The sequence below is a fragment of the Acomys minous genome (genome assembly GCF_964271855.1).
Source record: "Acomys minous genome assembly, chromosome: 6".
Taxonomy (NCBI): Eukaryota; Metazoa; Chordata; class Mammalia; order Rodentia; family Muridae; genus Acomys; species Acomys minous.
In genome coordinates this window covers 108066359-108090872 of record NC_140487.1, presented here as the reverse complement: position 1 = coordinate 108090872, position 24514 = coordinate 108066359, and the positions used below count along the sequence as shown (strand labels likewise).

Below are 24514 nucleotides of genomic sequence, written 5' to 3'. Positions count from 1 at the left end.
TGAAAATAAAATTTAGACCCAGGCAGTGGTAGTAGCACACACAACTTTAATTCCAGCACTTGGGAGGCAGAGGCAAGTAGATCTCTGACTTTGAGGCCAGTATGGTCTACAAAGCAAGTTCCAGGACAGCCAGGGCTACAGAGAGAAACCCTGTCTCGAAAAACCAAAAAAGATTCTGTTCGGGTAGGCAGTGAAGGAAGGCATTACAGAGGTGGATTTTCCAGTAGAGTCTTAGGGTAAGTAGGAAGGAATCCAGGCACACTTCTCACTCTCCAGATTTTCCTCTTCCTCCTTCTCCACCTTCCTTTAAGGGTTGTGTTCACACAGATAAACACACAGGTGGAGAGCAGAGGCCAACCTTCGGTGTCCTTTGTCAGATGCACACACTGTTTTGAGACAAGGTCTTCTACTGGCCTGGAACTCTCCAAGTAGCTTGGGCTGCCTGGCCAGCAAGCCTCAGGGATCTTCCTGTGGTAGCCTATCCCAGAGTTTTGTTTTAAGTAAACATGCCTTCTGGTGAGCAGACTCAGATAGTGATGGCTGCAAGACAGCACTTTCCAGAGGGAACTGCTCCCCAGCCCTAAGGTTATCATCCTAGCACAGGGATGGGATGGAGCGGACGCATGTTTAGCTGTGTGTCTAGGGAGGGAGCGATTGGGAAGGCAGAGAGTGTTACACGTGGGTCTTAACGTTTGGATTCTAATAACCCTCTAGATAGCTTGAGCAAAGCAGAGGTTCGCCCTGGACTTAGCGCACGTGTAAGTGGATGGCGCCCAGGAGGCAGAGTTGCAGGAGGCACAAAGCGCTAGGCCAGTTTGGGCTACAGAGTTAAGACCAGGTTTTGAAAAACAAACAAATTAATTAGACATGACTCCTTTTAGTTCTTTTTTTGGTGCTGTTAGAGACCAAGTCCTGTGAAAGATGTTTTTTTATAGAGCTACACCCTAACCCTTTGATCTTAAGATTTACAAGTAGTTTCTGTAGCTATTTAAAATCTTTTAAGTTTATAGGTAGGATTCCTTGATTCAGCTTCTATTTCCTTTTTTTTTTTCTTTTTCTTTTTTCTTTTAGATAAGGTTTCTCTGTGTAGTCTTGGCTGTCCTGGACTTAGAGATCCACCTGCTTCTGCCTTCCAAGTGCCGGGATTAAAGGTGTGCATCATGATGCCTGGCTTTTTTTCTTTTCTTTTCTTTTTTTTTTTTTTTTAAATTTATTGGGCTGGAGAGATGGCTCAGCGGTTAAGAGCACTGACTGCTCTTCCAAAGGTCATGAGTTCAATTCCCAGCAACCACATGGTGGCTCACAACCATCTATAATGTGATCTGGTGTGCATTGTATACATAATAATAAATAAATCTTTTTTTAAAGATTTATTTATTTATTATGTATACAATGCTCTGCCTACATGTACATCTGCAGGCCAGAGGAGGGCACAGATCACTTTAGAGATGGTTGTGAGCCACCATGTGGTTGCTGGGAATTGAACTCAGGACCTCTGGAAGAGCAGTCAGTGCTCTTAACCGCTGAGCCATCTCTCCAGCCCCTTTTTTCTTTTTCTTTTTTCTTTTTTTTTTTTTTTTTTTTTTTTTTTTTTTTGGTTTTTCGAGACAGGGTTTCTCTGTGTAGCCTTGGCCATCCTGGACTCACTTTGTAGACCAGGCTGGCCTCGAACTCACAGCGATCCACCTGCCTCTGCCTCCCGAGTGCTGGGATTAAAGGCGTGCGCCACCACGCCCGGCCTTTTCTTTTTTTTTTTTTTTAAAGAAAGTTTTACCATGTAGCCTTTGCTGACTTGGAACTTGCTATGTAGACCAGGGTAGCCTGTAATTCACATAAGTCAGACTGCCTCTACCTCCTGACTGTTGGGATTAAGAACCACCCCTGGCCCAGTTCAGCTTTCTTGACTGATTTTTTCCCACCTAATTACAAGCCATACTTTCCTATTTATTTGTGGTCTCTCTTGATTTTTTGGAGGCGGGGGTTCTCTGTGTCGCTATGGCTGTCCTGGGCTCACTTTGTAAACCAGGCTGGCCTCGAACTCACAGAGATATGCCTACCTCTGCCTGCCTGTCTCTCTCAATTTTTAAGCCCTTTAACCCTCTTCCCTACCCCCCCCCCTTTTTTTAAAATACATATACACAGCATGCCCTGGAAATACAATTCCTTTCTGTAGGTTTCTTTTTCTTTGTTTGGTGACTCTCCTGGACTAACCGTGTAGCGTGGTCTTTGTTCTGTGTACCCACTGCAGCTTGAACTCGTTTGGTTAACTAATGTAACTAATGATTAGTCAGAGATTTCCTTAAGTGCTGTGAACCAGTAAGTTTTCCAGCTTTTGCTGAGGACCTTACTATGCATGACATGACAGGGAGGGAAGGTCAGGCTCAGGCCTTTATAACAGCTTGCCCTCTCATAAACTTAGCAGTTCCCCCAAGGTACCTAGTGCTCTCCATTAGGCCCCAGCTCGCTCTTTCTTTCTTTCTTTCTTTCTTTCTTTTTTGGCTTTTTGAGACAGGGTTTCTCTGTGTAGCCTTGACTGTCTTGGACTCACTTTGTAGACCAGGCCGGCTTTGAACTCACAGCAATCCCCCTGCCTCTGCCTCCCAGGTGCACCACCACTGCCCGGCTAGGCCCTAGCTCTTCTAGGTTGTGTACTAATACCAGCATCCTGGGGACAAGGTTCCTAACACATCTAAGTCACAGCGGCATCAGCTTAGATGTCCTGATCGTTTCTCACTCAGGGCCCTCTTGTTGGTATGCCATAGCACACATCGGGTAAGCAGACCATGACTTCTGTGCAGAACCAGCCACCTCTGGCACTGGGGTACTCTGATGATTGGCTCTTAGGCTGGTCCTCAGTCCTTTCTGTTGTCATCCTGCTGCAAGTGAGACGAACCCCAGCTGTCACCAAGGATACTTTGAGGCTTCCCTATCTGTGTGTCAGGTGACCAACTGTCAATCTCTCGTACTTATTTTCATATTGGTTGAGTCTGGCAGTAGTTTCTCAGTTCCACTGTCATCTTTTTTTTTGAAGCTATAAGACAGTTTTTAATTATTGGCACTATACAGTAAAGCACAAAGAACTTTTAAAATAAGACAGGGTAATATTTCATTGGACAGTACACATAATAGCTTTTTCTGTCTCCAATATATCCAGTGATAATAATCATAGGCTATGTAAATTTTAAAAATGGGAAAAGCCATGATTTGCTCAAGAATACTATGGTTTACACACCACATGGTTGTCTTGCAGCAGATACTAGCTTGTCAAGCTTCAGGTGGCAAAATGCTAAGCTGTTGCATTTGCAATTGTCCAGCTGGTTGTTCCTTACTCTGGAGAGTCTGGTGGCATGTGTCATTGAAAGATCCCCCTGCTGCCACCAGTTCTCCTCTCACTGTTGGATCCACTAAGACAGAGCCTTCAAGTTCTTAAGAAGCAAGGCCTAGCAAAAAGCCTCCCACAAAGCCACAGGATATCACAATGTTCTGCTTGATAAATTCTGTTGCTTCTTCAATTATATTGTTGATTTCAGGTGCTGCTTTATTCGCTCGCTTCTTAATCTGTCTTTTTGCTTTGTTTACATCTTTCTCAACTCTCTTCCAGTCGATCTGCACATAGCCACTGTGACTGGCAACCAAGCAGACATGAGTGGCAGATAATATCCTCATAAACATTCTCTAATAGCAAAGCATTTTTTATCCCTGTAGGAGAAGAAAACCACCACCTACTACAGTTGCCGCAAGTTTTCCAACCTTTTGGAATAAAAATCCTGCACACCAGCCAGTCACACCACCCATCACAACCTGGGTAGCTACTGAGTATTTTTTCTACCATAGGTCCCGAACTGTGGCCAAATACTCGATTCCACCAGTGGTGTCTTCTCGCATACTCAGTTAAATCCAACACTTCATAAGACTCGTCATCACTTTCATAGTCTTGGGGAGGGGGGTTCTGGGACACCATGATACCGCCGGCGGCCCTCCACTGTCATCTTAGTTGCTGCTTTCTTATCTTCCAGTGGCTGATACACCTAGTCAAGTAGTACATTTCCTGCCGCTGCTGAAAGGTTTTTGTTTTTTGTTTGTTTGTTTGTTTTCGAGACAAGGTTTCTCTGTTTAGCTTTGGCTGTGCTGTACTTGCTTTGTAGACCAGGCTGGCCTCGAACTCACAGCGATCCACCCGCCTCTGCCTCCCAAGTGCTGGGATTAAAGGCACGCACCACCACTGCCCAGCTCGAAAGTTGTTTTTTTTTAAAGATTTATTTATTATGTATACAGTATTCTGCCTGCTTGTATACCTGCATGCCAGAAGAGGGCACCAGATCTCATAGATTGTTATGAGCCACCATGTGTTTGCTGGGAATTGAACTCAGGACTTCTAGAGCAGTCAGTGCTGTTAACCTCTCAGCCATCTCTCCAGCCCCACTGCTGAAAGTTTAAGAGCTGGACCAGCAGTGCGTTGTGCCAGGGGAAATCTGTGTTGTACATTTGACCTCAGTGCCATGGGTCTGCCCTGTAGTCTACTCCAAACCCCCATCTTATCAACCAGGTCTCTCTAGTCATTAGTGGCTCCAACTAGAGTTTGGTATTCAGACTGTTGTTCATTAGGGAACATACTTAAGATGAAACCGTACAGAGATTGTATCAGAAACTGGCCTGAGCACAAAGCTAGATGGGGTAGATTTGACCCTATCTTTATCAGATGTGCAAGAAATTGAGTAAATATCTATATTCAGTCAAAATTCTTAGCTTGACATGGTGTTGCACACCTTTAATACCAATACCGAAGAGGGAGAGACAGGAGGATCTCAATAATTGGCATGCCAGCTACAAAGTGAAGCCTTGTCTCAAAAAACAAAACAAAAAAAACCACCACCAAGCCAGGTGTGGTATGCACACCTTTAATCCCAGCACTCAGGGAGACAGAGGCAGGCGGATCACTGTGAGTTCAAGGCCAGCCTGGTCTACAAAGCGAGTCTAGGACAGCCAAGGCTACACAGAGAAACCCTGTCTGTCTCAAAAAAAACAAAAACAGAAACCAAAAAACAAACAAACAAAAAACCACCACCAAAACATTTTTTTTTTACATTTCTCTCTTGTTTTATTTTCACATGTGAGTGATCTAAGTTTTGATTCCTGTACCTAAATAATTTCCTGTGTAAAATTACTTCTCTCCCTGTGAGTTCGAGGCCAGCCTGGTCTACAAAGTGAGTCCAGGACAGCCAAGGCTAACACACAGAGAAACCCTGTCTCGAAAAACCAACCAAACCAAACCCCAAAAACCCAAACTACTGGTTAGCAGTGTTTTTTTTTATTTAAATAATTATTCTATGTGTACATATATATGAGTGTGAGTGTGAATGAGTGTGAAGCGTGGCACGGTGCACATGTGGGAGACAGAACAGTTGTTGCTTTCCTTTTTTTTTTTGTTTGTTTGGTTTTGGTTTTTTGACACAGGGTTTCGCTGTGTAGCCTTGGCTGTCCTAGACTCACCTTGTAGACCAGGCTGGCCTCGAACTCACAGCGATCCTCCTTCCTCTGCCTCCAAGTGCTGGGAATAGACATGTGCTGCCATGGCCTGGCCTTCCTTCCAGCTTGTTGAAGAGTGGTCTATTGTTTCTGGTGTGCTACATTCTCCAGGAGACCTGGCCTAGGAGTGCTCAGAGGATTCTCTTGTCTTAGTCCCCACTTCCCCTTAGGAGTGAGGAGGTTATAGATGCAAGCCACTGCAGCTGGCATTTTCCCCAGGCTTCTGGGATGGGACTCAGGTCATCAGGCTTGTGTGGTAGATGCTTTCATTTGCTGGACCGTCTCACCAGCCTCCAGTTAGCAGTGTTCTCACTGTGTATAATAAGTGTTAATGAGTTGGATTGATGTGACGTTCTCAGGATTGCCTTTACCTTTTCTTTTTTTAGACACTATTCCTCGTCTCCCTGCGCTGGTTGACAGTGACATGGAGGATCCATTTGGTGAGTACGGCCTGCATTTATATTGATGCTTGTGATTTGTCTTTGCCTGTTACAGCTTTGAGTAAATTATCTCATGCTCAGGGGCTGATGTAGAACAGCAAGCAGCTCTCAGCATCCATTTGTACTCTAGTTTGTTAGGTTTTTTTTTGTTTTTGTTTTGTAATTTTATCTTGTGTTGTACTTTTGAGACAGGATCTCTCTACCTAGTCTTGACTGTCCTGGAGCTCATTATGTAGACCAGGCTGCCTCAGACTCACAGAGATCCTCCTGCCTCTGCCTCCTCACCCTCCAGCCCCTAGCCCTAGGGTTTTGTTTTTGTTTTGAGACACATTCTCACTCTGTAGCTGGCCTGGAACTCACTATGTAAACCAGGTTGATCTTGAACTTTGAGAGATCCCTGTGCCTTTCCCTCCTGGGTATACTGCAATGTTGCCCTCCATTCATACTTTTAATATAATTGAGTATACCAATATATTTTTTGTTAACATTTGCTATATTGTAAATTAGACTTCAGGGGCTGGAAAGATGATTGAGCAGCTAAGAGAGACAGAGACCTCATTTGAACATGTACACATTGTAAAACCTTATCATAAGCTATATCCCCAGATCTTGGGAAGTGTGTCTGAAATATTAATTTAGTTTATTTTCTTCTTGTGTTGCCCAGTTGCCATTGATGTTACTGAGGCCTAGAACTTCTTGGGCTTCCTGACCTGGTAGCTATAAACAGGAAGTTCAGGATATGTTTTTGGCCTCAAGTTGAGAAGACTTTTAAGACCTTGCAAGGTCAGCAGTTTTCTTGTTTTAATGAGCCTAGGTGATGGAAGATGTTGGAGCTCCTAGGCAGATCTTTAGTTTGAACACCAGAGGGCAGTCGGCACCTTGTGAATAAACCTAGTTTCATCTTAAGCTATTCTTGATGTTATTTTGAGGAATTGAGAGATTGGATTTATTTATTTATTTAGGTTTTTGGTTGTTTGGAGACAGGGTTTCTCTCTGTACCCTTGGCTGTTCTGGACTCATTTTGTAGACTAGGCTGGCCTCGAACTCACAGAGATCCCCCTGCCCCTGCTTCCCAGAGTACTGGGATTGCAGGTGTGCACCACTGTGCTTGGCTTTAGTTAATTAATTAATTAGTTAATTAATTAATTTCTTTATTGGTTTTTCATAACAGGGCTTCTTTGTGTATCCTTGGTTGTCCTGGACTTCCTTTGTAGATAGTTATTTGTGTGTGTGTGTGTATGTGTGTGTGTGTGTGTATGTGTGTGTGTGTGTATTCAGCACAACAGTGTAGAGATCAGAGGACAACTTTCTTTTCTTTTTTTTTGAGACAGCGTTTCTTTATGTTTTGTTGGCTGTCCTGGACTTGCTATGTAGACCAGGCTGGCCTCAAACTCACAGCAATCCACCTGCCTCTGCCTCCCAAGTGCTGGGATTAAAGGTGTGCGCCACCACACCTGGCCAGAGGACAACTTTCAAGAGTCTCTCCTACCACGTGGGGTCTGGGGCTTGAACTCTGGTACTTAAGCTTGGCAGCAAGTGTCTTTACCACCTGAGCCAGTTAGACCCAACTCCCTCTACCCTGTTTTGGGACAGGATCTCCTATGTATCCTTGGATGGCCGGGAACTCACTATGTAGACCAGAATGGCCAAGAATAACTCTCTGTTTGGCCCTTTTAGAATTGTTTTTTGAGATCGGATCTTATGCAATCCAGGTAGCTGCTTTAAATTTACTATAAAGTGAGTTCAAATGAGTCTGGGAACTACAGGTCTGCGCCACAACTGTTTTTATGCAGCGCTGGGGATGGAGCCCAATCCTTGTGCGTTCTAGGCAAACACTCTCTGAACTGAGTTATATTTCCTTGCATCTTTCTCTGTGTAGCCGCTGCTGTCCTGGAACTTGCTTTATAGACCAGACTGGTCTTGAACTCAGAGATCAGCCTGCCTCTGTCTCCCATGTATTGGGAGCACCTTCTGGGTAGTAATACCTATTTTTAAAAATTATAGTTTTAAGTTTATGAGTGTTTTGCATACATCATGTAGATGCACCGTTTGTGTGTCCGGTGCCTACTGACGTCAGAAGCTGGCGCTGGGCCCCTGGGACTGGACTTACAGATAGTTGTGAGCCACTGTGTGGGTGCTGAGAATCGAATCCCAGTCCTCTGCAAGAACAAGTTTGCTCTCTCTCTCCCTCTCCCTCCCTCCCTCCCCCTCCCCCTCTTCTGTGTTTTCAGGACAGGGTTCTCTTTGTAACTGTAACTGTCCTGGACTCATTCTGTAGACCAGGCTGGCCTTGAATTTACAGAGACCCACCTGCCTCTGCTTCCTCAGTGCTGGGGTTAAAGGTGTGCGCCACCATGCTGGGCTGAACAAAATCAATTCTCCAGATGGTTATACCTATTTTTTTTTTATTAAAATTGTATCATTTAGAAAATTTAAGAAACCATTTGTTAGTGTAGTGAGCAATTTATTTCCTAAACAAATAAGGTCCGGTTAGAGAGATGGCTGCTCTTCAAGAGGACCTGGGTTCCACTCTCAGCACCCGCCTGGCAGCTCACAGTTGTCTCTAATTCAACACCTTCACACAGACATACGTGCAATGCACATAAAATAAAAATAAATAAAAAGAACAAAACAATGAACAAATAAGATCAATTTTATTTTAATGTTTAGTTTACTTTATTTAGCATGGAAGACAGTGACTAAGGTTATTATAGAACAAAGTGGAATGAGAGTGGACAGTGGCCCAAGAGACTGTTGTGTCTAGTATGTATGTGTGTGTGTATGTATGTATGTGTGTATGTATGTATGTATGTATGTGTGTATGTATGTATGTGTGTATGTATGTATGTATGTGTGTGTGTATGTATGTATGTGTGTATGTATGTATGTATGTGTGTGTATGTATGTATGTGTGTATGTATGTGTGTATGTATGTATGTATGTGTGTGTGTATGTATGTATGTGTGTATGTATGTATGTATGTGTGTGTATGTATGTGTTTGTGTATGTATGTATGTATGTGTGTATGTATGTATGTGTGTATGTGTGTATGTATGTGTGTATGTATGTGTGTGTGTATGTATGTATGTATGTATGTGTGTATGTATGTGTGTATGTATGTGTGTATGTATGTATGTATGTGTGTGTGTGTATGTATGTATGTGTTTGTGTATGTATGTATGTATGTGTGTATGTATGTATGTATGTATGTGTGTATGTATGTATGTGTGTATGTATGTGTGTATGTATGTATGTGTGTGTGTGTATGTATGTATGTGTGTATGTATGTATGTATGTATGTGTGTGTATGTATGTGTTTGTGTATGTATGTATGTATGTGTGTATGTATGTATGTGTGTATGTGTGTATGTGTGTATGTATGTGTGTGTGTATGTATGTGTGTGTGTGTATGTATGTATGTATGTATGTATGTGTGTATGTATGTGTGTATGTATGTATGTATGTGTGTATGTATGTATGTATGTGTGTATGTATGTATGTGTGTATGTATGTATGTATGTATGTGTATGTATGTATGTGTGTATGTATGTATGTGTGTATGTATGTATGTATGTGTGTATGCGTGTATGTATGTATGTATGCATGCATGTATGTATGCATAGAAAAGGTCTTTATAGGCTGTCCTGGAGCTCACTAGGCAGATCAGGCTAGCCTTGAACCCACAGAGCTCTTGCTTCTGCTTCTCAAGGAGTGCACCATTACCCCCTGTCCCAGTGTCTGAATATTTAAGTTTTTATTTGGTTGTAGAAGTTTTGGGTTTGTTGATATCTTTGCTCTATTTCACAGGTTTGTTTGTTTGTTTATTTATTTATTTGGTGTTGGTTTCTCTGTATAGCCTGGCTGTCATGGACTAGTATTGAAGACCAGGGTGGCCTCGAACTCACAGAGATCCACCTGCCTCTTGTCTCCCATGTGCTGGGATTACAGGTGTGCGCCACCACACCCGGCTACCTCACTGGTTAACCCGTGGCTCATAACTCCTTTGGGGGTCAAACATCAGCTATCCTTCATATTAGGTAATTACATTATAATTCATAGCAGTAGCAAAATAAGTTATGAAGTAGCAACGAAATGATTTTATGGTTGGGGTCACCACAACATGAGGAGGGTCACAGTGTTAGGCAAGTTGAGGACAACTGCTCTGTGTGGTAGAGAGTATTGTTAAGTAGTGTGTTCCTAGCTAGTGTGTCTTGTTTCAAAGTTCATGGGAAGTTTTTCGTGATACTGTGTTAACACTGGAAGCTAAAAGTATGTCAGCAATACCGCCCTTCCTGTCCATTAAAAAGGAGGAGGAAACATGAGCTTCACTTAGTTGAGTCCCTCAGGCGTAGGAGATAAATTCCTCTAAGATTAAATGAGGCTAAAAGTAATGTTAGTTCATCTTCTCCTGAAGTGTGTGTGTGGCTTGATTGCTTGTTTTTGAGACAAGATATTTCAGGCTGACTCCAAACACACAACATCCTGAGTCTCCTGAGTCCTGGAGCCAGAAAAGGTCTTTCTTGGAGTTTTATCTAGAAATAGCATCTTTACTAATATGTAGTAAAGGGCTCCTGTCATCTCCTTCCCTGATACAAGCGTAAACGTAGAGCACAGGAGCTTTTTACTGCCATATTCCACTTCTCAAAAGTGAACATGGGATTCTTAGCGTATATCTTTCTTCTGGGAGATTTCATTTGTTTGTGAAATTAAATGTGGTTGCCACACAAGCCAGCTGTGGTGGCAAATCTCTGAAATACCAGCCTCTGGAGGCAGAGGCAGAAGGACAGGAGTTCAAGGATAGGCAGACATTGTGCCATTGTTTCTTTGTTTAAAATGTTGTTTGTTTTTATTTCCTGTGTGTAAGAGCTCGCCTGCACGTACGTGTGTGCGCTGTGTGCGTGCATTGCTCTCAGAGGCCAGAAGAGGGAGATGGATCCCTAGAACTGGAGTAACGGATGATTGTGAACCGCCTGGTGAATGCTGGGAACTGATCTTAGGTCCTCTAAGAACGGCCAGTGCTCTTAGCAACTGAGCCATCTCTTCAGCCTCAGTCTTTTTGTTTTTGCTTTTGAGACAGAGTTTAGTGTAGCTTTTGGCTAATCTAAAACGCTGTCTCAAAAAGAGAAAAATTGAAAAGGGCATTTAAGAATAATGGGAGTGGGCTGGAGAGATGGCTCAGAGGTTAAGAGCACCGTCTGCTCTTCCAGAGGTCCTGAGTTCAATTCCCAGCAACCACATGGTGGCTCACAACCATCTATAATGAGATCTGATGCCCTCTTCTGGCCTGCAGGTGTACATGCAGGCAGAATACTGTATAAAGTAAATAAATCTTTAAAAAAAAAAATAATGGGAGCCGGGCGTGGTGGCCCACGCCTTTAATCCCAGCAGTCAGGAGGCAGAGGCGGGCGGATCGCTGTGAGTTGAGGACAGCCTGGTCTACAGAGTGAGTTGAGGTCAGCCAGGGCTGTTACACAGAGAAATCTTGTCTCAAAAAACCAAAAAAAAAAAAGAAAAGAAAAAAAAAAGGGGGGAGGCTGCAGCACCCACATGGCAGCTCACAACTGTCTGTAGCTCTAAGATCTGACATCCTCACGCCTATGCACATACATTTAAAAAATTAAATAAAATTAAAAAAAAAAAAGAATAATGTATGTTGTCTTGGTGGCTCATACTTGTAATCCAAGCATTCTGGAGACTGAAGCAGGAGCATTACCACTAATTTGATGCCATCTTGAGATAAATAATGAATTCCACTATAGCCTGGGCTACAGATTAATTCTCCATATCAAAACTGAAGATAGATGGGTGGGTGGAAAGATAGAGCTAGAAAGCTAGCTAGCTAGATGATAGCTAGGAAAAAGAGATAGGTAGAGATAGAAAGACAAAAAAATAGATAGATATAGTTAGACACATACATACATACATACATACAAACATACATACCTAGACAGACAGACAAGAAGGGTGAGTAGAGGATGGTTCAGTTGGTAACGTACTCTGAGAAGCCACTTGAGAATGCTGGGCATAGTGATGAGTGAGTGCAGCACAGTGCTGGGAGGCGGGGACAGGACAGTGCTTGTGAGCTCTAAGTCAGTGCGAGACCTTGTTTCAAAGGAGATAGACAGCATTCTGGATGATGGCATATAAGCTTGTCCTTGCGTCTTCACATGAATCTGCATAAACGTGTACCCGTGTAGGCATGTGCATCTATACACAAATAAACATGAGTACATGGAAAATTACTACTATAAGTAATGTACTAATTGTAAAATAAAATTTTCTGGGGTTTTTTTTTGTTGTTGTTTTGTTTTGTTGTAGAGGCTGGGTGTTTGGTTTTGGGGCTAAGGATTTACTTTATATGTATGGCTGTTCATCTGCAGATATGTCTGTATACCACAGGCATGCCTGGTGCTCTCAAAGGCCAGAAGAGGGTGTCAGATTCCCTGGGACTGCAGTTACAGATGGCTGTGAGCTGCCAGTTGTGGTACTGGGAATTGAATTCCCCTTCTCCGGAAGAGCAACCAGTGTTCTTAACTGCTGAGCTCTCTCTCCAGCCCTGAAGAGACATTCTTAGAAAGATGAGTAGTTTGACTTAGTTTGAACATACAAAGCTGTGTGCCTGCCGTCGGCTTCTGCTTTTTATCTCATGTACCCACGATATGTATTTTAATATTGATTTATGAAGGCTAGTTAGTGAGTGAGTGTCCTAACCTCAATCAAAAGGTAGTGGTGGGTTGTTGGACACCTTGATGACTAATTTATTAGTTCTCCCAACAAATTTTAGTGGGCACTCTGCCCTAGCTGCCATGAAGGAAAGAGTAGGGTAGTGTTTCAGGGGCCTGGGCTGGCTCCATGGGTAGGGTGCTTCTGTGCAAGCGTAAGGGCTTGAGTTCAGATCTTCAACACCATCTAAAAGCCAAGTACAGTGGCCTGTGTGATCCCAGGGCTGACCAGGTAGAGACAGGCTGAGCTCCTGAGCTTGCTGGCCAGCCAGTATAGCTGAGTCAGTGAGTTCCAGCTTTAGTGATAGCCCTTGTCTCAAAAATAAATTGTAACATGTTTGAGAAGGCTACTGAGAGTTGACTTATGGCCTACACACATCTGTCCATATGCACTTGGATGCAGAATACACAAAGAAAGAAAGACAATATAAAGTTTTAAGAGATTTGAAATAAAAAGAAAATATTTATTTATTTATTTATTTATTATGTATACAGTGCTCTGTCTGCATGTACACCTACAGGCCAGAAGGCATCAGATCACATTATAGATGGTTGTGAGCCACCATGTGGTTGCTGGGAATTGAACTCAGGACCTCAGGAGGAGCAGCCAGTGCTGTTAACCTCTGAGCCATCTCTCCAGCCCCGTATTTTTTTTTTTTTTTTTTTTTGATACAGAGCTTCTTTGTGTAGCAGCACTAGCTATCCTGGAACTCACTATGTGGACCAGGCTGGCCTCAAATTCACAGAGATCCTCCTACCTTTGCCTTCCAAGTGCTGGCATTAAAAAGGTTTGGAATTATTAATGTCAGACAAAATTAACTCCCCCCCCCCCTCCAGTAGCCTTGGCTGTCCTGGACTCACTTTGTAGACCAGACTGCCCTCAAACTCACAGAGATCCGCCTGTCTCCGCCTCCTGAGTGCTGGGATGAAAGGCGTTCCTCTGAGAAAGCTAATTTATAATAACATATAACTCAGGGAAACTAATTTAGAATAGCATAGTCTCATGTGGAAGCTAATTTTTAATAACACATAACCCACACATAACAAGATAATCTCAATTATGCTGTCTTTTTTGTTCCTTCTAACAACTGACTGATGATTATTATGTGTTCATAACTTCTAATCCCCGTGTACATTTCAATTTAAATCCACCATAACTCAAGAGAGCCTTTCCCTCTGTGGGTCCTGGGCATGAGAGTCAGGTCATCAGCCTTCTAGAGCAAGCCCTTTTACATATATGGGTCCCTAAGGATTTCTTGAACGCTATAGTGTGCTGTTCTTCTATTTTTTGAGGCTACCATGACAATTCTTCCTTTTTTTTTTTTTTTTTTTTGGTCTCCAGTAATGAGCTGGGAATGATCAAGGAGGACACTCAGCCTCAAGCCCTGGCCTTGACATCCCTGCTGCACAGCGTCTTGTCGTGTAGCCCAGGCTGCTCTTGAACCATCTGTAGTCTTCCTGCCGCAGCCTGGGATTAGCCCGGAGCCACCATTCCAGCTGCAGGTCCTGCTGGCAGGGAGCACTCATTTTGTAGACCAGGCTGGCCTCAAATTTACAGAGATCCGCCTGCCTCTACCTCCCAAGTGCTGGGATTACAGGTGTGTTGCCACTGCGCCTGGCTCTTAGAAAGTTTTTCTTAAAAGGAAAAAAAATTTTTTTGAATCAAGTCAGGAATTCCCCTTAGTAGCTGGTGTTGCAGCTCAGCTGGTAGAGTGTTTAGCAGGTTCTGTCTCACACCATACATGCTGAGCATGTGAAAGGTCAGTTTCAGCCTCTTAGGGCATTGGAGGACAGCCTGGAGTACATGAGACCCTGTCTTGAAAAAGAAAAATGGGATACTCTTCCCACATCACTGCAAATCAATACAGCAAACTGGTTTTCAGCAGTAACTGCTGTTCTTGTGACCAAAGAAGCACCTTAAGGGAGGAAAGCTTGGTTTTGCTTACCTCTCAGTGGGCTGCGTCATGCCTGGAGCTTCCTACTTTAAAAAAAATTGCAATTACATTTATTTAGTTATTTGTTTGCTTGTTTAGTTTTTTTTTTTTTTTTTAACCCCCCTGTGACAGGGTTTCTCTGTAGCCCTGGCTGTACTGGACTCACTTTGTAGACCCGGCTGGCCTTGAATTCAGAGAGATCCACCTGCTTCTGTCTCCTGAGTGCTGGGATTAAAGACATGTGCCATCACTGCCCAGCTTGCTTGCTTTCTTTATTATGTGAGTGTGTGTGCATCTCAGGTGTGTGTGCATCTCAGGTGTGTGCCTGTGGAGGTCAGAAGAGAACTTATTGGAGTGTGTTCTTTCCTTCCACCATGTGGGACCTGGGCATTGAATGCAAGTTGTCAGGCTTAGCAGCAAGTGCCTTTTCCTGCTGAGCCACCTCACCAGGCCATTTTCTGCTTTCTAGTCAGCTCAGGACACTAGCCCATGGGAGGGTGCTGCCTTTATATACAGCGAGTCTTCTCCTAAACTAAAGCTTCTTTGTGAACTTTACTCATTTATTAATTTAGTGTATTAATTTAGTGTATGTGTTGGTCAGAAGACAGCTTTGTTGAGTTGGTTCTTTTTCTACCTTTTATGTGGATTCTAGGGTGAAACTCAGGTCTCCAGCCTTATATGGCAGGCCATTTTGCCAGCCTTAGTTAAACCTTTCTGGAAATACCCTTCTAATAAACCGTGAGGTGGGTTTCCATGACAACTCTCTGTCCAGTCAAGTTCACAGTAAAGATTAAACAACATGTGGCTCTTTAGATTTTAGATAGGTAGTACTTTTTTTGTTTTGTTTTTCTGAGACAGGATTTCTCTGCGTACCCCTGGCTATCCTGGACTTACTTTGTAGACCAGACTGGCCTCAAACTCAAAGAGATCCACCTGCCTCTGCCTCCGAGTGCTGGGATTACAGGTGTGCACCATGGCGCCTGGCTGATAGGTAGTACTCTTAAGGTTCTTGGTGCCTAACCCAGGGAATGGGGAGTATAGTGTTTAATGGCTGATGGATTCTGCTTATTTTGTCTTATCTTTAGTAATTTTATTTATTTTAGCTTTTTGAGACAGGGTTTCTATGTGTAGCACTGAGTATCCTGGAACTCACTATGTAGACCAGGCTGGCCTGAAATTCACAGAGATCCACCTGCCTCTGCCTTCTGAGTGCTGGGATTAAAGGTGTGTGCCACCACCACCACCTGGCTAGCTATTTATTTATTTATTTATTTTTGAGGTACAGTCTCACTTGGTGGCTTAACACTAGTCTCACCCTCCCAATTGCTAGAACCTTCAGCATAAGTCATCACCTCTGGTGGGGTCATATTTCATTTAAGGGTTCTTTACAAAAGAAACAGCTTTTAGGTTGAAATGACAATCACTAACTTTGTTTCTTGGAAGGTTCTGTTTTTTGGGATACATATTTATCCACAGCTCTCATAAAGCTTTTCAGAAATGTAGCATTACACTGGCTGCTTTAGCATTGACAGATAAGCATAGGTGCATAGTGTCTGATTTCTCTAGACTTTTCCTATGACACAAGTACATTTGGCTCTATTTTTAAAATGAAATTTAGAAGCAAAGGTATGTGTAATACAAAACATCATTTTCTCTTTGATTTTAAAAATTCTGTGAAAAAAATTTAATTATATACAACCCCTCCTGTGTTTCTAAAAAAAAAAATGAAGGTTTTGAAGGGAGGGCTATTTTATACATGAAAACAGCTAAGTGCACTTGAATTACTAGCTGGAGCAAGTTTGATAGAAACAACATTTACATAGTCATCCTTAGTGATTTTGCAGGAATGAGTGTTGGCTCACTATGGCACCAGGTGTTCATTACTCAGACTTTTTATTTAGGAGAGGATAAAGAATGGATTCTTCTGCATATGAGCCGGAAAGGAATGCCCCTTAGCCTGAACCCGTGCTGGAAGTTCCTGCATAACCGTTCAGGTGCCATGGCTCTCCTCAGTTCCTGTGTTCCCACAGAGACGTGACTGAGGCCTGAGTCTACGCACATTTCTGTCTCCTTTGCTTGGAGATGGTTTGTGAGGCAGCTGAGTTGTAAAGAGCTAGGAGAGAGAGAAGGGAGGCAGAGCAGCAGTGCTTGCGCGTCATCTCCTGAGTCACCAGCAGTGAGTGCTGCGTATTGGGAAACAAGCAGCACATTTCAAAACCCTGCATTGGGTCCTGGGTTCTGCCTGCCCAGTTTCCACACATCATTGATACCTCTCCGTTTCTTAATAGAGTTCAGCTGGCACTTCCATGTGATTTTATAAGGCTTTTTTCCCCCACTAAAAGACTACTTAATTTCTTTTATTGTAACTATAAAAAGCAACCATATTCTGCTCATGAAAAAGTAATAGAGTAGAAAAAATTGGTGGCCAGTGAGGCTTCTTAGTAACACAATTCACTTGAATTCTTTGTTTGTTTGTTTGCCTTATTTGGCAAGCATTGACTTAGATTCATTATAGAAAGTACACTGTGGCCACTGCCCTGGCCAACATTTCCTGGAGTCTCTCCCCCACCCCCCACCCCCCACCCAGAATATTGCATTGGTTAAGTCATCGCTTTAACAGGAAGGCACTTTGATAAGAGTTTTAATCCTGGTAACTTTTTTTTGTCTGTATATGGTGTATGTATGAATATATGTTTTCTTGTATGTGTGAGCACTCATGTGTATGTATACATGTCTGAGTACAGATACAAACTCACATGTGTGTACATGCATATGGATGAATTTGTGTTGTATGTCTTCCTCTCTTCTGTCACACTGCATCTTGTATGTGGTGTGTGGTGTATGCGTGTAGGTGCCAGAGGGGGACATGATGTCTATTCGTCTGCAGCTTTCCATCTTCTTGTTTTGTTGTTTTGAGACAGCATATCTCTGTGTAAGCCACGGCTGTCCTGGGACTGGCTGTAGAGATCAGGTTGACCTTGGACCTGCCTGCTTCTGCTTCCCTAGAGCTAGGACTGGAAGTGTGTGCCACCGTGCCTCACCATGTTGCTCTCGGTCTTATTTTTTGAGACATCATCTCCTACTGAACCTGAAGGTCCCCATACAAGCTAGGCTGATCGGCCAGTGAGCTGTAGGTATTTCTCTTGAGCTACTCCTCAGAACATGAGGAATTATCTCCATTCATAGGTATGCCCTCATGATTTCTTTTTCTGAATTAATTGTGAAAAAAAAGTGATCCCTAATTCCTCAATACCTCTCTACTTTACAGTTTTTTTTTAACTTACTCTTTTACAATCCTCCTGTGAAGAAAGTGGAACATTGATTTTACCATTTATATATTTCCCCTACCCCATATAGGGCCTTTTTTTTTTTTTTAATAGAGTCTCATAATGTAGCTCTAGCTGTCCTGGAACTCACCATGTATGTAGACCAGGGTGGCCTCAAACTCACACAGATTTGCCTACCTCTGCCTCTCAAGTGCTGAGATTCAAGGAGTGCATCACCACACTCAGCTGGGAATACATTTTCAAAATTCATTATGAGCATGCCATCCCCTGACCCCCAAAAGCGAGTGACAGAGCAGTGCGTTCTGCACGTCTTCTCCTCTCCTCACACCCTTTGTCCTGATGGCCTTGTCTCACTTGAAGTGGGGTCTTGTATAACCTGGCTGCTTTTACCTTGTCATTCCTCCTACTGCAGCATCCTTCCTGAATGCTGGGTTACAGAAGTGACACTGATTGCCTTCTGCTATAGGTTCTGTAAGCAAGTCTTCAGACTAATGCTGTTTCTTGCTGAGGCTGTAGCTCAGTGCTTGCTTGCCTAGCATATGTGAGGCATGCTGCAGGGGCGGCAGGTTCAGGTGGCTAGAGACCTGTTGCATGTACAGCGTGCACCGGGCTACTTATGTCAAGCATTGGTAGTTAGTGTAAGGATAAATGCATCATTGTCCCCGCCCATGGAGAGCTTCTAGACATCGAGGATGTGTGTAGATTATTGCAGTTCTAGGTGTTGTGTACCCCAAGACCATTGCCTAGTCCTGTGGTTCTTAACCTATGAGTCACGACCTCTTTGGGGATCAAATAACTCTTTCACAGGACCACCTAACATTACAGTTATGAAGTAGCAATAAAATTAATTTTAAGGTTGGGGGTCCCTGCAATATGAGGAACTATATTAAAGGGTTACAGCATTGAGAAGGTTTAAGAACCACTGGCCTAGTCATTCTTTTTGTTTGATTTGAGTTGTTTTCTTTTTAGAAAATTTTATCATGTAGCTCTACATAGCCCGGAATAGAGCCTTCTGCCTCCACTGCCCTAGTGCTGGTCCTTGTGCCATAGTCATGGCGGTAATCAGTTCTTTGTCTTTGCAGTAGTGTCTCTGCTACTTGTTCCTTTTCCTCGCCCCTGTTATACCTTCTCTGGTTTCCTGTAGACATGGTTACCCCTTCCCCCCAGTATGTGGTTACAAGGTGCCTATATGCTCATTATATTCTGTGATAGCTCTCAGTACTGTAAGCAACTAGGGCAAAACCTTGCTTTTGGTGCCAACATCGTGCTGGGCACATAATCAGTGTTCAGGAAATCTTTATGGGAATCCTGTTAGTGTGGCTAAAGAAAGGCTTTAACCAAGGAAGCAAAATTTGAGCCAGTTCTTTTTTTGTTTGTTTGCTTTTTCGAGATAGTGTCTCTCTGTGTAGCCTTGACTGTCCTGGACTCCCTTTGAGACCAGGCTGGCCTCGAACTCACAGAGATCTGCCTGCCTCTGCTTCACTGAGTGCTGGGATTATAGGCGTGCACCACCATGCCCAGATAGTTTTTTTTTTTGTTGTTTTTTTTTTTTAATTGTTGTTTGGCTGGTTGGTGTTTTTTGTTTTTGTTGTTTGTTTGTTTTTGAAACAGGGTTTCTTTTGTAGTCCTTGCTGTCCTGGACTCACTTTGTAGACCTGAATGGCCTCAAACTCACAGAGATCCACCTGCCTCTGTCTCCCAAATGATGGGATTACAGGCATGCGCCAGCATGTCTGGCATGAGCCAATTCTTTTATTTCTTTTTTTTTTTTTAATTTATTTTTATGTATATGAGTACTCAATCTGTATGTACATGTGCACCAGAAGAGGGCATCAGATCACATCATAAATGGTTGTGAGCCATCATGTAGTTGCTGGAAATTGAACTCAGGACCTCTGGAAGAGCAGATGGTGCTCTTAACCACTGAGCCATCTTTCCAGTCCATGAACCAGTTCTTAAAGTGTGGACAGATGGCCGGGTGTGGTGGTTCTACAGCAAGAGATCCAGAACAGCAGGGCTCTGTTGCACAGAGAAACCCTATCTCAAAAAACCAACCCACCTCCCAAAAATGGTGGATAGATCCTCTCCGCCTGGACTTAGGAAAGAGCTTCTAGGCTAAAGGAAAATTTTACACAGATGAAAAATATAGTGAAGAGTTTGCACAAATGGCTAGGGAGGCCTTCTACCCTGACGTGGAATAGGCATTGACAGATGCTGTTACCAGCAAGTATCCAAAGCCCGGCAGCCAGAGTGTGTCATTACATCATTGCCTGAGTGTTCTACATTTCTCCTTGTATTGTGCCTCAGCATTTCAGTCTCTTTCTTGCTATCACTGTGGCTTTGTGTTGTTTGTTTCTCTATCAAGATGGATCATAAAGATGAAGGGAGGTGGCTCCGTGTTTGCTGTGTAAGCATGAAGACCTTGCACAGCTAACCTAGCACAGGGCACATGGACCACTGAAGCTGGAGGAAGGCAGACCTCTGCTTCCACAGGAGCCTTTGCATACATGCACACGTGCCCATACTTACACCGTACACATATGCACAAAAAGTTGATAATAGGTGTTAAGGGACCACTGAGATGCCTCAGCAGGTAAAGGCGCTGGCCACCAAGCCTTATAACTTAAGTTCTATCTCCAGGATCCACAGGCTGAAAAGAATGAAGTCTTCCTTAACCTCCACAGGTGTGTGTATGTGTGCTTTCTCTCACACACAAATAAATACATGTAAAAGAAAATGTCACACAAAGCCCCTGGGTCAACCCCAGCATCACATAACCAAGTATGGTAGTGTGGGCCTGTAATGCCAGCCTAAATACCAGCACTTGGGAAGTAGAGGCAGGAAGGTCAGCAATTCAAGGATACATAGTCCAGGTTAGGGCGAACCTGGACTACATGAAACTGTGTCGCGTGTGTGTGTGTGTGTGTGTGTGTGTGTGTGTGTGTGTGTGTGTGTGTTGTAAGTAATTATACGTTGTTAACTTCAGAGATTCATGTATATATATGATTTATTTTAAGATATATTTGATTTATTCTATGTCTTTTTGCCTCTGTGTGTGTGTGTGTGTGTGTGTGTGTGTGTGTGTGTGTGTATGTATGTATGTATGTATGTGTTCTGTATGCCTGGTGCCCACAAAGGTCAGAAGAGAATGTTGGATCCCCTGGAACAGGAACAGGAGTTATACATGGTGTGAGCCATCATATGGGTGCTAGGAATGAAACCCAAGCTTACTGGTGGCACACGCCTTTAATCTCAGCACTCAGGAGGCAAAGGCAGGCAGATCTCTGTGAGTCTGAGGCTAGCCTGGTCTACAAAGCAAGTCCAAGACAGCCAGACTATACAGAGAAGCCCTGTCTCAAAAAACCCAAAAAACAAAACAAAACAAAACACCAAAAGAAAGAAAAAGAACAACACATACTCTTAACTGCCAAACCATCTCTCCAGCCCCAACACACGCACACACACACACACACACACACACACACACACACACATACACATACATACACACACACATACACAAATACACACACACACATACACACACACACACACACACACATACACACACACACACACACACACACACACCAGAAAAGGAGGATGAAAGCCACATGAGTGTTGTACAATGTGGGTGGATGGGGAGGTAACAAATACTTAGTCTGTATACAACACAGAAATTCTAGAATAATTAAATGTTTTGCAAGTGAGGCCGTATCTCGAATGTACCTTTGAGATGGCCTGCTGTCCACATTCCACTGCTACTCAGGCCCTGCTGCTGGTGGGCTGTTCTGTTATGAGGAAATGTGTAGGGTCTTTGCTATACTTTGGGGCGGGGCAGGCTTCCTGTCTTCTTGGCTCTCAGCCTCCAGGCTTCCAACCACGCTCAGAGTCAGGAAAAGGAGGTGCGGGCTTTTGGGCTGTGCCACTGGCAGCCAGAATGTGGTTGGCTGTCTCCTCCCCTTCCGCACTGGAGCTCTACACACTGTGCACTCTGGAATGACAGGCATTCCCGTGTGAAGAGAGCCAGCGTGAAGACCTTCGTGAGATCCTCAGTAGCCGGTGGCCTGGACACAGGAACACAGAAGCTCCCCATCTCATGCTGCTTCTCGGCACTGGGCTGTGGTTCAGGATTGCTGGGCCTTTCTGTGGATTTGTCTTTTAAAAGAAGTTTGCTTTTGTCCGGGACAGTTTGTTGTCGTGGGATACATCTAAGACAATTATAACCATGGGGCAAGCTGATGTCTCCAGACCGGTAAATCCAGATGCAGTTGGTGAGTAATAGAAGGCGGAAAAATAAGACATCTTGGCAGAAGCAAGGCAGGGTTACAGCTGAAGTTGGTGTCTCTTAGGAATTGGAATGCAAGACCTTGGCACATTTATAAAAGTTTGTGAGAAATGAATGAAAACTTTAAAGTTGTTTCCACTCAGCTAAATCCATTTCCTTCTTACAACCTTGTCTTTTTTGTTTTCTGAAGTTCTGTTTTTAGATTATGTTGCTAGGAAGTTACCTACTTCTTAATTTCTTGTCTTTGTAGAAAATAAAACTTACAGGAGCTGTTAGGGATCAGCGGTATCTTACTGGTATTCTGTAAGTTTGGGCACTTGTCTTTTGTTTGTTTGGTTGGTTTTGGTGTTTTGAGACAGGGTTTCTCTGTGTAGCCTTGGCTGTCCTAGACTCACTTTGTAGACCAGGCTGGCCTCGAACTCACAGAGATCCACCTGCTTCTGCCTCCCGAGTGCTGGGATTACAGCTGTGTGCCACCATGCCCCGCTCAAGTTTGGGCATTTGAAACGTGTGTGATCTAGAAATAAAACTGCTGAATTTTAAAAATGGGCCCATTTTTAAAGGTTGAGTGAGATTTTTAGACTTGTTACACCACTTCCAAGCCAGACCTGGGCTTTCTTCTCTGTTTGCTCCTCGTAAGGACTTTTGAAGTGACTGTCCCGGGGCAGCTCACACTGAAGAACGTGGGAATTGTGAGCATGGCTCGGAGTTGGAGCTGTGAAGTGATGAGGTCGCCCATCACCTTGGCGAGCACATTCTCCTATCTTTGGAGGGTGTTATAGTTGATGACGATGATAGATTGGGGAGTGGTTTTAAAAAGAAGATTGGAAAAGGTAGAGTAAGCGAAAGCGTCAAAGTTATTTCTGAGCAGTGTGTTATTTAAGGAAAAAGTGTATAGGGTAAGTTTGGCTCTGGAAACTTCAGGAGGCCTCTTCAATTTGGGTTTTTTTCTACTAAGAAATAAAAGGTCTAAGCTGGGCGTGGTGCACACCTTTCATCCCAGTACCGAGGAGGCAGAGGCAGGTGAATCTCTACTTTTAGGCCTCCCTGGTCTACACACTGAGTTCCAGGCTAGCGAAGGCTAAAAACAACCACTATGATAAAATAAGAAGTGATAGTGACAGCCGGGCGTGGTGGCGCATGCCTGTAACCCCAGCGCTCAAGAGGCAAAGCAGGTGGATCTCTGAGTTTAAGGCCAGCCTGGTCTACAAAGTGAGTCCAGGACTACACAGGGAAACTGAGTCTTTAAAAAAAAAAAGTGATAGTGACTAAAGAAAAGCGTAAAGGGTTGGGAAGCAGGTAATACCTCAGATGTGCCTCATAATTCGTTGCAGTTTAGCTTCTGATTTTCCAGGGAAAGTGTTTTCAGGTATTCCTGAAACAGAGCATGTGGACTGCAGTCAGGACGGGATCCAGCCATGCTTCCCTTTGATCGCTGCACTAAGGCTTTCTCGGTACAGTATTTCACTTTTTAAAAAGTGAAATGCTTTTAAGAAAAGGGTATACAGAAAAATGCAAGCGACCCTGTAGGACCACTTCAGCTTGAGCAAACAGAATAGAGGCAGAGTGGGGTGCAGGCGGGCAGCCCCGGGGCCTGGAGGAAGAAGCAGGGGACCAGGAGCTCAAGAGTCAGCCTGGACCGGATAGCAACTTCAGGCCAGCCTCGGTTTTAGGAGACCCTGCTTCCCACACCCAGACGTTTAACTAAACAATTTCTTAAAAAAAAGAACCAAAGTAGAGATATTCCCAACCCCCACCTTCTCGCCCTTCCAAGGACACGTTGCGTTTTTGCTCCTCAAGCCAACCTTACCCTGTATTGATAAGTTACCCACTAGGTAGCAGAGCGCCGCTGTGATTGCGGCACCACAGGTCTTCTCAAACAGAAACTGATCTCAAGTAATGGCAGGCGTTTATTCACACCACGGAAATGAGAGGATTCTGAGAAACATCAAGTTGTTGAACTGGTACGATTTAGTGATGTGGCCTTTTTTTTATAAAGAACATCTGTCTAATCTCTATACTGATCACTTTTTCTGTGCTTTTAAGAAAGAATCAGGAAAACTAAGTAAATAAACAAACAAACTAACTAACTAACGAATGAACCAGGGGGCTGGAGAGATGGTTTCACAGTTAAGAGCACTGGCTGCTCCTCCAGAGGTCCTGAGTTCAATTCCCAGCAACCACATGGTGGCTCACAGCCATCTATAATGAGATCTGATGCCCTCTTCTGGCCTGCAGGTGTACATGCAGGCAGAGCACTGTATACATAATAATTTTTTAAAAAGAAAGAAAGAACAAAAGAATGAACGAACCAAGG

At 43.6% G+C, this 24514-nt stretch overlaps 1 protein-coding gene across 8 annotated transcripts in view; it reads left to right on the top strand.

Moving 5' to 3' along the window:
• MED18 (mediator complex subunit 18) overlaps nt 1-24514 on the top strand; it is a gene marked incomplete at its 3' end in the record, with an annotated part of 110404 nt that overhangs the window by 40869 nt on the left and 45021 nt on the right. For 6 of the 8 annotated variants that reach the window (XM_084787476.1, XM_084787478.1, XM_084787475.1 and 3 more), the window contains one exon: nt 5913-5966. In XM_084787476.1, coding sequence (XP_084643602.1) covers nt 5913-5966 — 54 coding nt within the window. Of the gene's footprint in view, nt 1-5912; nt 5967-21689; nt 22184-24514 lie in introns of those variants that run through there. The other 2 variants (XM_084787483.1, XM_084787479.1) reach the window with 2 other exon arrangements.